At 33.3% G+C, this 12,606-nt stretch overlaps 3 protein-coding genes across 3 annotated transcripts; 1 reads left to right on the top strand and 2 right to left on the bottom strand.

Annotated features, from left to right (window-relative positions):
- Window positions 1–994: 994 nt before the first annotated feature.
- Window positions 995–3,401, top strand: LOC145088180 (knotted 1-binding protein). The gene is made up of 7 exons (XM_079026416.1): window positions 995–1,100; window positions 1,175–1,206; window positions 2,480–2,545; window positions 2,648–2,794; window positions 2,902–2,975; window positions 3,055–3,192; window positions 3,277–3,401. The coding sequence occupies exons 3-6, from the start codon at window positions 2,501–2,503 to the stop codon at window positions 3,188–3,190; spliced, it is 402 nt and encodes a 133-aa protein (XP_078882542.1). The 5' UTR covers window positions 995–1,100; window positions 1,175–1,206; window positions 2,480–2,500; the 3' UTR covers window positions 3,191–3,192; window positions 3,277–3,401.
- On the bottom strand, window positions 3,206–5,294 carry LOC145088179 (uncharacterized). Its single transcript, XM_079026415.1, has 8 exons — window positions 5,142–5,294; window positions 4,614–4,892; window positions 4,359–4,496; window positions 4,158–4,283; window positions 3,953–4,090; window positions 3,795–3,860; window positions 3,613–3,690; window positions 3,206–3,506 (listed from the first exon to the last, which is right to left on the bottom strand). The coding sequence occupies exons 2-8, from the start codon at window positions 4,866–4,868 to the stop codon at window positions 3,465–3,467; spliced, it is 843 nt and encodes a 280-aa protein (XP_078882541.1). The 5' UTR covers window positions 4,869–4,892; window positions 5,142–5,294; the 3' UTR covers window positions 3,206–3,464.
- Window positions 5,295–8,485: 3,191 nt separating this feature from the next.
- LOC145088178 (uncharacterized) lies at window positions 8,486–11,368 on the bottom strand. Its single transcript, XM_079026414.1, has 8 exons — window positions 11,196–11,368; window positions 10,685–10,708; window positions 10,173–10,278; window positions 10,020–10,088; window positions 9,447–9,940; window positions 9,092–9,353; window positions 8,804–9,012; window positions 8,486–8,715 (listed from the first exon to the last, which is right to left on the bottom strand). Exons 1-8 carry the CDS (start codon window positions 11,198–11,200, stop codon window positions 8,649–8,651), a joined length of 1,236 nt encoding a protein of 411 aa, XP_078882540.1. The 5' UTR covers window positions 11,201–11,368; the 3' UTR covers window positions 8,486–8,648.
- Between the last annotated feature and the right edge of the window lie 1,238 nt (window positions 11,369–12,606).

Raw genomic sequence — 12,606 nt, 5'->3', positions numbered from 1 at the left:
TTTTTTTTTGGAATTTTTTTGCAAATCGTATTATTTTTGTATTATATAAAGTTTCATTGCGTTAACTCACCAAAAATCATACAAATGATACACTTCTTATCCTTCTAAAATATTTCTTTTTTACCCGATCTATATCCTACCATTGTAAAAGTAATACATGTCCATTTTTTAGGGTGATGATAAGATTGTTTCCATTTTTTGTATGAGAACAAATTGGAAAAATAGAAAGAATATTGGTTGTGGTTTTCTTTTTTTGTGCTCAAACTTATTATTATTATTATTATTTATTTAGAAAAAATGGTTTATGGAAAAAAAAAAAGTGAAGATAATTAGTTTTCCATTATAAATTTTTTCTGTTTAACCATTTAATTATTAATACAATAAAAAAAATCGTTGGCTATTTCATATGAAATTTCCGTAAAGCAATTTATTAACTTTCTTACATTAAGTGGCTAAAAGAAAATGTTATTTTGGATTGATAAAAAAAATATTGTGTTTTTTCTAGTTAGCCTTAGATATATAATATCTGAATTAACATATTGTCGTTTAAAATGTTATAATTTTTTTATTAAAAATCTAAAATATACTGTAAACAAGATTATCTTGCAGTAATTAAATTATTACTTACATATAGAAATAAATTTAAACTGCCACTTACAAGAAGATAATTAGTTTTTTATAGGGTTAAAAGCAACATTTGTCTATTATACCTTCCCGTTTTTATTATTGTTGCTATCAAAATAAAAAACATTTTTTATTGGTAGAGTTATCTAGATTTTTATAATACATCCTAATGAATATTAAAATGTTATAATTAGATAAATTTTTCAGAAAAAACATAGTCCTATTAAATAATTGAAATACTATAATACAATAATAAAATTTCTTAATAACAAAAAGAAATATACATTAATAAAAATAAAATTAATGCATACTCTAATGCTTCACGCATTTAGCGCCTCTATATATAACCCAAACAGGATTGTGGAAACGCGGGAAGTAACGAGTGTGTTTGGCAAATTTCAAAAGAGCTCATTCATCGTCTCCACTTCACTCCAGCGAATCAGAAATCAAGCCTTTGAACTTCTCTATTTTGTAAGGTAAGTTTTATGTCCTACTTTTTGTCATTCTCATTCAATTGGTATATGATCTGATCGTTGGTTTCCAATGACAGTGAAGCATCAAGCATCGTGACTCGCATTATGTGTACGTTGGTATATGATATGTTCATTAGTTCTGTTTAGTGCTTCACCGGAATTGTTGATTTCCAATGTCTAGTGATTTTTGTCTTATTATTTGTTCACTGTTCTATTTAATGCTCGTATATAGTTTTTCTGGTATGAATTCGAGATGACTCAGACGTTAATTGTTGAACGAAGATCCAAACGATTTCAAAAGTAATATGCCACTCTCATTCGAGATGTAATGATCTGCTTCTGATGTAGATTGTGCAGATGTGTACGTGTATGTATACTGATTTGTTTTTTCGGTTGGAATTTTGTTAGAGTGAGGCTCTTAAGATTACAATTAGAAGGATCGCTGTCGATATATTCGGAAAAGGATTTGTGTAAGAACGTACGCAAACTAGTGCACAATACGTATGCCTTTGTGTTGAATGGAATCCGATCAACTAATTATAGAGTCATTTGGCAAGTACTTTCATGATAGACTTGGTCCCCAATAAATAAGGGTTTCCAATTTTCTTAGAATGATTCCCTAACCTCCTCTAAGTCTTATCATGATTGGATTCTGGAGAGAAATTTGTGTATGTGGTTGCACAGTTGATGTCAGTCTTTCATGCTCGGTTGTGCTCATCTCCATTTTTACCTTCACATTATGCTGCTATAGAACATTCTTTGTCATGTAGACCTTCGTTTTTGCACATCTCATTAGGGAAACAAAGAAAATTGATGGTTGTACAATCTTGTTATTTGTAGACAAAACCATGAGAGTCGTTCTCTGAGCTGACACCTTTCAATGGGCAACTAGCCCCGTATGAAGGAATAATTCTATTAATATGTTTGACCAAGTAAAGTTCTTTTTGTAGATTTGTATGTAGAATCTACTGAAGCAGAAATTGTGATCAGCGATGTCGATAGAAATGTTGGTTTCCATTTGTATTCTGTAGCCATAAAAGTGACAAATGGGAGAAAAACAACATTCCTTGTAAATAATACGAGTATATTTTGGTTTAACCATCAACAATATGCATTTTTTTTGTACTTTTGCATTTCCATGTTATATAATATAGCTAGAAAAAAGTCGAAGCAAAGTATTTTCATTCAACTTGATTTGCAATTTATGTAAGTGGTATTTATTTGTGCATCTACACCTAGATGCAAAAACCTGTTCACATCCAAACATCCCCCTCTCCCTTTATAATAAAAACACTAGAAAATACATATGTGTGTAAGCTGTACTGTTACCTTTTGTTGACATGATTTCTCATGGTTGATGGTTTATGATTGTTCTTATCCAGTCTTTGACAAACACATTTCAAATGGATATGGAAAGGGCTGAAACCATGAGGAAACGTATGAGATCTGTATGTCTTCTTGGAACCTAACTTTTATCATTTCCATTATTTACAGCAAAAGAAGATTAATAATTTGTTCTTGGGTACTACTTTATGATATTCACTCATCAGGTTGAAGAGAAGGAATCACCAGATGTAGTAAATGGAGCAATAGTAGAGGTTGCAGAAGAAGATACAGAGACAAATCCTCCTGTATCTGAACACATGGAGGTTTCTATGAACCAAATTCTTGAAAAGATTGATCAATTTACTCAGCAGGTAACCATATCAAAGATTAATCATCACTAAAATGTTATAACCACATTACACATTCTTGAATGTATGAATTTAACTTTTTTTAAGCTGGGTTTGATTGTTTTACAAAGGTGTCTGAACTTCTTGAATCTGGGAAATCATTCCTCAGAGAATTGACTACTGAATTTGAAGAACGAATGATAGCGTGAGTTGGAACATTTAAATGAAGTTTATGTAAACATTTACAGTTGTTGTATACTTATAATGAAACCTCATGCCCACAGAATACACAAGGAACAGATGGAAAAATGGCAAGAGGAAATCAAAGAACTTCGCCTCCTTGATGCTTCAAATGAGGAAATCAATGCTCTTTTACAGCATGCTCAGGTTTTACTTCACAGTGTTCATAATGACCCCTGAAGGTAGATATTCATATTACATCAATTTAACTCCATATATTACTTTCATATATTCCTTTTGATCTTTACATTTTTTCCCCTTTTCAGTCAGATTGTACTTCCAGTAGGGAACTTATGGTCTCATCATTTCATGAACTAGAAGGAATAAAATAACCAATATACCAGTCTACAAATTACAAAAATGAGGCATGTTTTTTAAATCTTAATCTGAAACACATTAGTCTACTGTGGATATGTCTTTTCTGATTCGATAATTGTTTCTTGAAGCAAAGAAATCATCTCTTGCGACATATTGTCATGCCATCACCAACTGGCACCTTAAAAACAAAACCCCAAACAAAAATATTAGTCCCAAAGTTTGCACTAATGAAGTATAAAGCAAGTCAAATGCTGCATTTTATTTTTGTATGACATCAGACATACCATACTAATGGTAACACGCTCGTCGTCCATTAAAGCTTTGTTGAAACTTCTTATGCTCTCTGTTTTCTTATCATTAACCTGTACACAATTAAAGAAGGAACATAGCATAAGATTTCTAAACATCAAACTTATAGTCATGATGCTTGTGTTTATACTTTATATACAATAAGGAAAACCATTACCATGGGATCAGCAACTTTTCCATGCCAAAGCACATTATCAATTACTATAACACCACCTACTCTCACCTACAAAATCAACATATAAAACTTAAGACAATGTGAAGCTATAAATAAACTTAAAGAGAGTGAGAGTGAGAGTGAGAGTTTATGTTGCTAACCAATTTAAGCAGCAACTCAAAGTATTCTTGATACATTCTTTTCTCAGCATCAACAAAAGCAAAATCATAGCTACAACCCTCCCCATTCTCTAGCATTGAGTTTAGGGTATCGACAGCTAATCCGTGTCTTACATCCACCTAATATAATACATAAATACTCCATATGTTAGGAAAGGAAAGGAAATATAGAAAAAAGAAAGATTACCTTGTGGGAAACTCTGGCTTGTTGATAATACTTTTTTGCAACTTGGAGCGAGTTGATGTCCCTCTCACAAGCAACTAGGATTCCTGATTCTGGTAGGACTAATGCAACAGCCAATGATGAGTATCCCTACGTACAACATTAGATTAGAGGCCAAAAGGAGGAGAGTTAAAATAATTTTAAAAAAAAAATGAAACTGCTTACGGTATAGACCCCAACTTCAATGCATCTGTTAGCCCCAAGAATCTGGACAAGCATTGCAAGTAGTTGCGCTTGATCAGGGGATACCTGCATTTGACTCCCACGCATTGTTGCAGTCTCCTCTCTAAGCTGTCGAAGAATCTGTAAAGCAAAAAAAAAAAAAAAATCGTTTGTTTAGTTTTTTTTTCTTGCAAGTGGAAGTGATATATATATAATAAGTTTTGTTGGAATAGTGGGAGATGAGAGAGAGGTTATTACGGGTGGTTCTCTAACGTTGGTGAGCAAGTAGTCGTATAGGGTTTGAGTGACACTGATAACTTGTTTATTGCCGTAATTGTGATCAGTGGCAATGGTGATTGACACATCAGTTGAGCAACTGGTTGTGAAGAGGAATGAGTTTCGACGTCTAGGCCTCCTTGCAAAGGCGAAGGCAGTGTAGAAGCGGGCAGGGGCAAAACTCAATAATCGGGGGAACGCGGTTGTTTCCAAGTTTGTAATACGCATCATCATCATACCGAATTTGATTTTTTTTTCGACCTACCAAAAATCACCCATATCAATACCTCACCTTCTTACAGTCTTACCCACCGGAGACTGGTTATGGATGCCAATATTGTATAACAAAAACCATTAACGGATTTAGTTTTGAAAAAAAGTGAATTGTGGAAGGAAAGAAACTTAATGCCCTCAAATCAAAATATGTAACCGACAGGATAACATCTATACAAAAAACCCAGTAATTGAGTGAAACAAAAAAAAAATCGAGCGGGTACGTAGCAAAATTACCTTGAAATAATCAACTATCTCATTCAATAGGAGAACCAAACTGAAGAAACGGAAACTTCAAACTTCAGAGTTGCGGGTTTATTGATGGACATTCACGAATTGCAGAAGCTCATTAGTGGATTTTTTTTTTGAACATGATGAAAGCCAAGAGTATAATCTGCGTTTTACTCTAGTGTTAAGAATTCTTGAGTAAATTACAGAAATCGGCCTTGTGGTTTTCTCTATTTTGCAGATTTGGTCCAATCTTTGAGAAGTTAATACATCTCATACTTGTGGTTTGGAGAAATTAAACTGTTGGCTTCTCTTGTCAAACGTTGTTAAAAGACCAATATACCCTTTATTTTTTATTTCATAAACTATAGGGACTAATCATGCAATAAACAAATAAAAAACCCTAAATGCTAACCCGTTGTTTCACTCTAGCTTTTGGTCTGACTAACAACTTATCGTCTAACCATCGTCAATTATATCCAAAAATCAACATGCATAAGGAAGGAAATCATATCAGTATTTGTTCCCCTTCACTTTTCTTTTATCCTCGTCCTCTGCATCGCACCATCACTACCATATGTTGCCATCGTAATGTCACCAGCATTTGCAATTGTATGCATGCGTTATCGCCGATTGTTGCCATTGCAACCATGGATGTAGGCGGTTGTTGTGGGTTTGATATGATTCTTGCAGGTGGTTGTAGGTTTATTCTTTTCAAAAACTCAACCACAAGCATTTTTTTTTGTTTTATTTTTGCTTTTTTTACAGGTATTTAACAAAGCTTTTCTAACAATGTAAAATAGAAGAATCATTATTTTTTTAAACTAGAGGGATCAAAGGTTGGACCAAACCACTGGAGAAATGTAACTTACTCAAATATATATATATATGAATAATTTGGAAAACCTATGAAATTATCTTAAATAGGGACTAAACCTACAAATTCATATCAACCATGGGTCAAAACTGTAATTTATTCTTTTCTGAACTGGTTCAAAATTATAATAAATGCAATTTAAATACATCAACCAAAAATTAAATTATTATATTTTTTTACAAACTACAAATAGAGTAAATCACACAAATAGTCCTTGTGGTTTGGGGTATGCGTGTTTGTCTGTTGTCGAAAACCACCTTCAATATTGGAAATCACATTTGTTGTCGAAAACCAACCTTGACATCATAAACCATACTTAGCTTTGTTCCTCGTTTTCGTGAGAATGTAACAGATCTGCCATAGAAAGAGCTATAATGACCCTCATTCTTCCCATGAGAAACAACATGGCAGAGATGTGACAAAAGTTGGGTTTTTTTACAGATTTGTCGTTGTAAACCACCTTCGCCGCTAGAAACCAATTGCACCGTCGTTTCTTTTTTCTTCCGAAATGTAACATATCTACAATAGGAGGAGCTACAACAACCCTCTTTCTTCACCAGAGAAACAAACAACATGGAAGAGCTTTAGGCGACATGTAAATCTGCAAACTCGCCGACATGTAGTTATACAGACTAGCCAGCTTGTGAATCGAATTTTTTGATGATGATACAGTGGTGATTTTTGGTAGTTTTGTGAAGTCTTCGGAGCTGGGAAAAGGTTGGGGAAAGAAGAAGGGTGAGGTGGGGAATGGAGGGAGGGGAATAATGTAAGACCATTTTACTTTTAATAAAATTATAGATAATTAAATTAAATTAATTGATTAAGAAATAACTTATTAAGCATAAAATAGTTTTTTTAAATATGATAAGGACCAAAGATGCAACAAAAACATATATTGAGAACGTAAAAAAAAGTTAAGGATCAAATGCGCAAACTATCCCTAACCATAGGAGCCATTTGTGTAATTTGCTCTTAAAATAAAGAAAATGTAAACCACAAGTACCAAAATTGTAATTTAACATTAAGAAGTAACCATACAATGTTAAACAAAGGTTCATCATATTAACTAAGTTTGTGATTTCATCTAAAAGCTTCTTTTTTTAACTTATTGACTTCTTGAAAAGTCAATAAGTTAAAGAAAATGTTTAGATATTTAATAAGAACTTTTAAAACAACTTTTGGTTTAGCCTTTAAAAATAAGTTTTGAAGAAGTTACAATTTGTGACTTCTTAGAATGACTTATGACCTATTAGAATAAAAAACAAGCAAAAGTCAATAAATTAGTCAAATACTTTTTAACTTATTGACTTTTATCACTAAAAAGTTAATCCAATTTTTTTTTTTTAAATCTCATTTTCCAACATCAATAGGTCAATAAGTCCTTTTAGATAAAAGTCATTTTTAACTTCAAAATGAAATCGCAAACACCTTCTAAATCATTCAAGACAAAATGGGATAGTCGTCAATGCTTTTAACAGAGCATGCCATTGATTAACTATTCTACCATACCATCATACTAAAAATGTTTAAAATAGCAAAATACTAAGAAGAGATAATCAATATCAATGGTTTGCAAAGCAATAGATAAATACCAAAGTTAAAACCCAAACAACACTCCATTAACTTCAAACTACACCCCATGTATTTGTGATTCCTCCCTGCTCCTCTAGCATGCCCACTTCCTCCTTGCCCTTTACAACTCCTGGAGTTGTGTCCTCTATTATTGCATTTGATACATGTGACATTGATGCACTTCCTAAAAAGTTTAGTTGCAGACTGACTAGCTTGGGTAGCAGTCTCATCCTCACCCCTCTTCTTCTTAGGTCTTCCCACTTGGACATATAGTCATAATACATCAGCGAACATTATATGTTGTGTAAATACTAAGATAATGATCATTGCTTCTTCTATAGGCAAATGGATCATGGTTGTCAACACAAACTCTTAACGGCAATAAAATAATCAGGAACAAAACGCATATAAATCTGCGTATTTTATGTTTTGGATGACAGCACATCATTGTTTGTTTTTGTGGATATCCCCCCAAATCTACAGATGCTTATTGGAAACCTTGACACCTTAGAAAAAATATATCAAACACCTGAACAAAAAACTAGTTTTTCCTGGTCATTAAAAAATAAAAGCGTACCATTATTCATTATTGTTTTAAAACAGGATTGTACTTGTATGAGGGGTTAACGTAATAGATATTTTTTAACATATTCACAAATGTACATACACACATCTTAGATTTTCCTTGCCTTACATATATTAAAGACATTTTTAAAGTACACAAGCCATCATCATCACACTTTTGTTTTCATCAGAGCATGTCATACACATCTACACCATCTTGCAAGAAAACTAGAGTATGCAAGCAAGACAAAGGAAGGGAACCCATGTCAAGCCTAACTCACCAATAAACAATAATATATGTAAGCAACAGCAGCAAGACATATGAGAAATATAAGGAAGGTTTGTAAACAAACACAGATTATTCGAATCAATTCATCAGAGAGCATATCATAAAAATTTTGACAAGGACAGCAGAAAAGTACACAAACAAACAAACAACCAAACAAACACACATCAAGTTTTAAGCAAAGACATTAAGACAGTAGAGCAGTCATGAATCACATCTATTCCTCCTCTTCTGCCTCCTCCAGCCACTTCACAAATGGCTCCAATGCCTTCACAAAGCTTTGCCTATCAAAAACCAAACCCCCAATATGAGCAAATAAAAAAATAAAAAAAATAAAAAATAAAAAAAAAAAAAAAAACATACAATACATACCTTCCCTTTGGATTGGTTCCTTTACGGAACCAATGAAGGATAGTGTCTTCAGCAAGAACATCTTGGTCATAAAGGGATCTCACAATCTCAGGAAACAGCTTCATCAGTTTTGTATCTTCATAACACTGCACTTGAACCTTGTAAAGCAGCTCCAGCTCAAGCTTTCCACTTGTACAGAATGTGTTCAGCAGCTTAGCCCATGTTTTCACCTGTGCATAACATAACATAACCCCAATCATCATCATCATTACATACATGATTACATTACAATTTACATGATCACATTACCTGGCGCAGAGCCAAATTAGCATTCTGCTGTTGATTCTTCCCTGACCACTGAACAGCATCCATCAGAACATCCCACAGAATCCTCACTACCTCAATCTCAGGCAATTTAGCATCCTTCACATGCTGTTTCACTGTTTCAATCACTTCTGATATATCAACTTCCTCTGATATCTGAGTTGTCAATGCTGTTTTCATTTCCTTCACCTTCACCTCAAAGATCTTCTTGTCATTATATTCAACCAAAGCACCCATGCCTGCTTTACTGCATCATACACATTCAACATACCTTTTCTTATACAAAACTACCCTTTTACCCCTCAACAACAAATAGAAGAAGAAAAAAAAAAGTACTTACGTGAAATGCTCAGAGAAAGCTTCAGCGGATCGCTTCCCAGAGGGAAAGAACTCAAGCAGATTGTCCTCCATTTTGCCACGTTTCAAGATGGAGATGAGATCATCAAGGGGATTATCGATAAGATATTCCTTGAAGAAGTCTGTGATGAAAGTAAGAACGAGTCCTTTCCCAACTAGGTTATCCTTAAGAAGTGGCTGAAACACTGTCTCTGGTGGGAGACCAGAGAGCTTCTGTGAGAAGGCAAGTGCTGTGAAAATGGCAAGCTTAATCCTTTCATTGTCCTCAAAAAACTCAAGGGACTGAAGGAACCTTCGCATAACATTTTCAAGATTCTTAATCAGAAAAGGCCTTCGCCTTAAAATCTTCTGAATGTAGATTACAGATGGCAATATCACTTCACGCTTTGCCTCACAGTCTAGAATTGAGTAAGTGTGCCTCTCCCCCTCATCAGGCTTTGTTGTTCCAGGTTGAGTACGCCCTCCAGTGAACACAACCTGAAAACACAAACATGCATGCATATCAACAAATGACACAAATAACCCTACAAAAGAGCAACTGAAACAAGCTTCTTACCTCAAAGAAAGTGTCACCATATCTGCTGAAGTTAAGGTCTGAAGATTCAATGCACTTAGCAATTAATTCCTGCAGATTTTGTAAAGTATAAGAGTCGATAATGATGATGATGATGATAAAAGCTATGATGTGATGATATAAATGAATACTAACCAGATCACCAGCATTATCCAGATAAATCTGGACCACTGCATCCGCAAATGCTGCAGGGTCCAGAGGGGCTGCAATATTCCGTTTGCGGGTCTTGATCCGCTGACCACTGTAAGTACACATGACATAAATAATAAATAAATAATTATAAACTCTTGAATATTTATTTACACAGGCATTATGAACAAAATGGAAACTTTATAGAAAAATAAATTAGCAGATTAACAAAGATTGCATCTTGTTCAGAAATTTGAACCAGTTATTCAAAAAGTTAGATGCAACCAACATTTACCCCACCAGATAGGTCAAAGTTCAAATTAGGACTATAAAGGGGGGAAATGTCAAAAGTGCATTAAACACACTTCAAATAGTCATGTATGAATAAACCCTTAACGGGATAGAATAGAATACGATCTTTATTGAAATCACTTTACCTAGGTCGATTTGGAATATCAAATAAAGGATGATAAAGCAATAAAAACTTTGATACGTATCTATATAGCAAGAAGACTTACCCTAGAGTGGGCTTCTCCTTCGAGCTGCAAAAATACAAAACCAAATATCAATTCAAGATCCAGTTATATAAAAGATAAAAGAAATTGCATGGAAAAGGTAAACAACGGTGTATTGCAAGAAACCAAAAACGCCAAAAAATTAAACCTATTAACCTGGTATCTAGCACATTAAATAGCGTAAATCATGAAAAACTTATGTAAACAAACATTGGTTCAACAAAAAGATCAGTAATTTCAAATCTTTAAGGATTTAAAACGCATACAAACACACACACACACACATACACAATCGAATCTACGAAACCCTTTAAGTTCCGCTTCCACACAGAACCAATCACGAGATATCATAAAAGCTTATTTTATTTTGACCGATTTAAAACACAAGAACCGAAGAACAGATCTGAAAATCTAAAAAAGGGGGCGAAAATACCAAAAAGACGAATTAATTGAAAGAAAATCTGTCGAATGAAAAAGAGATAGAAGAGACATTAATAGGTCTAACAAATGATACCTCATAAACCAAGTCGGAGTTGAATCGAAGAACAGGCGAGTCTCTGCTACGACTCTCGGCGTTTGGGAATCGAAACAGAGAGAAATAGAGAGAGAAAATGGAGAGAGAAAGAAAGAGGAAGAAAGGAGGTGGGGGACTTGGGGAGATATTTATTTTGGAGGAAGAGAGGGTTGTAGTAGTCTGTCTGTCTTATATACAAAGCACGCACCCACCCATTTCACTTTTTTTCATTTTCTTTTTAATTCATGTGCATCATTTTACATTTTAGGTCTAACTCTACCTTTTCTTTTTATTTTTTTTATTTTTTGTGACATTCTATTTCAAATATATTATTATATCTTTCGTTTTTTTATTTAAAAAAGTCTATCCAATTATTCTATATAAGGTCTTCCGGTATTGAGGCATACTCATGCGTCTTAATCGTGGAGGAGTTTCCACTAATAAACACCACCCTAATACATAATGGTTGTCTTGTGGAGTGGGTGCATCCACAGAAGGTCACGGAAGTGTTTGAGCTTGATTGTGTCTATCCCTCTCTTCATTCTCTCTCTTGTTCACTACAAGTCCACTAGTGAACACCACCCCCAGGCTAGTGGGTATGTTGTGGAATGGATGTCTTGATGATGTGGCATGTCTCTCACGCGTATCCATACCGGATAGCCCAAATCTATTGATACTATTAGAATGTATTGATACTATTAGAATGTACTGTTTATCTAACAATTTTGGTATTACTTAATTGTCTCTAGTTTTACATTTGCTACGTCTAATTATCTGATTTTTAAACAATACTAGAAAAAACTATTTTGAAATGTTCATCCATAAGCCTTCTCCATATTATCATGTTCTAAAATAACAGTTTAGTTCCTCATTTCCTTGTGTATGTTTTGCACCATTCATGTATATAATATAATCGTTTTTCTTAATTACTTTTTTACAAGGACAAAATATAATAAAAATATGAATAAGACTAAAAAACAAAGTTGGACTAAAATTTATATTAAAAAGCAATACATTTCTTAAGGACAATATTATTATTTTTAACAAATATATATATATATATATATATATATATTATATAACAACTAAAAGCCGGTTATTATAGCTTTATTTGTAGTTTTATTTGTAGTATTTGATAAAACTAATTGAAAGTTTTTAAAACACAAAAAATGACTTATATTAAACATGTCATTGATTTATAAAAAAAATTGTAGTTAGGTCGATTTGCAAAACTATAAAAGAAAAAAAAAAGTTTTTTTTCGTTGAACATTACTTAAAGGGATAATGACTTGAAAGGGTAACGAACTTTCGACTTTTATCACATTTACAGCCGGTCATAAGGGTAAAATGTGAACAGTTTCAATAGTTCAATGGCAAATAGATAACGAAAAAAAATTTAGTGACTAAATAT

This window comes from Lactuca serriola, chromosome 2, assembly GCF_051521515.1.
Source record: "Lactuca serriola cultivar US96UC23 chromosome 2, Lser_US96UC23_V15, whole genome shotgun sequence".
In the NCBI taxonomy this organism is placed as follows: domain Eukaryota; kingdom Viridiplantae; phylum Streptophyta; class Magnoliopsida; order Asterales; family Asteraceae; genus Lactuca; species Lactuca serriola.
This window is presented reverse-complemented; position numbering and strand designations above follow the sequence as displayed.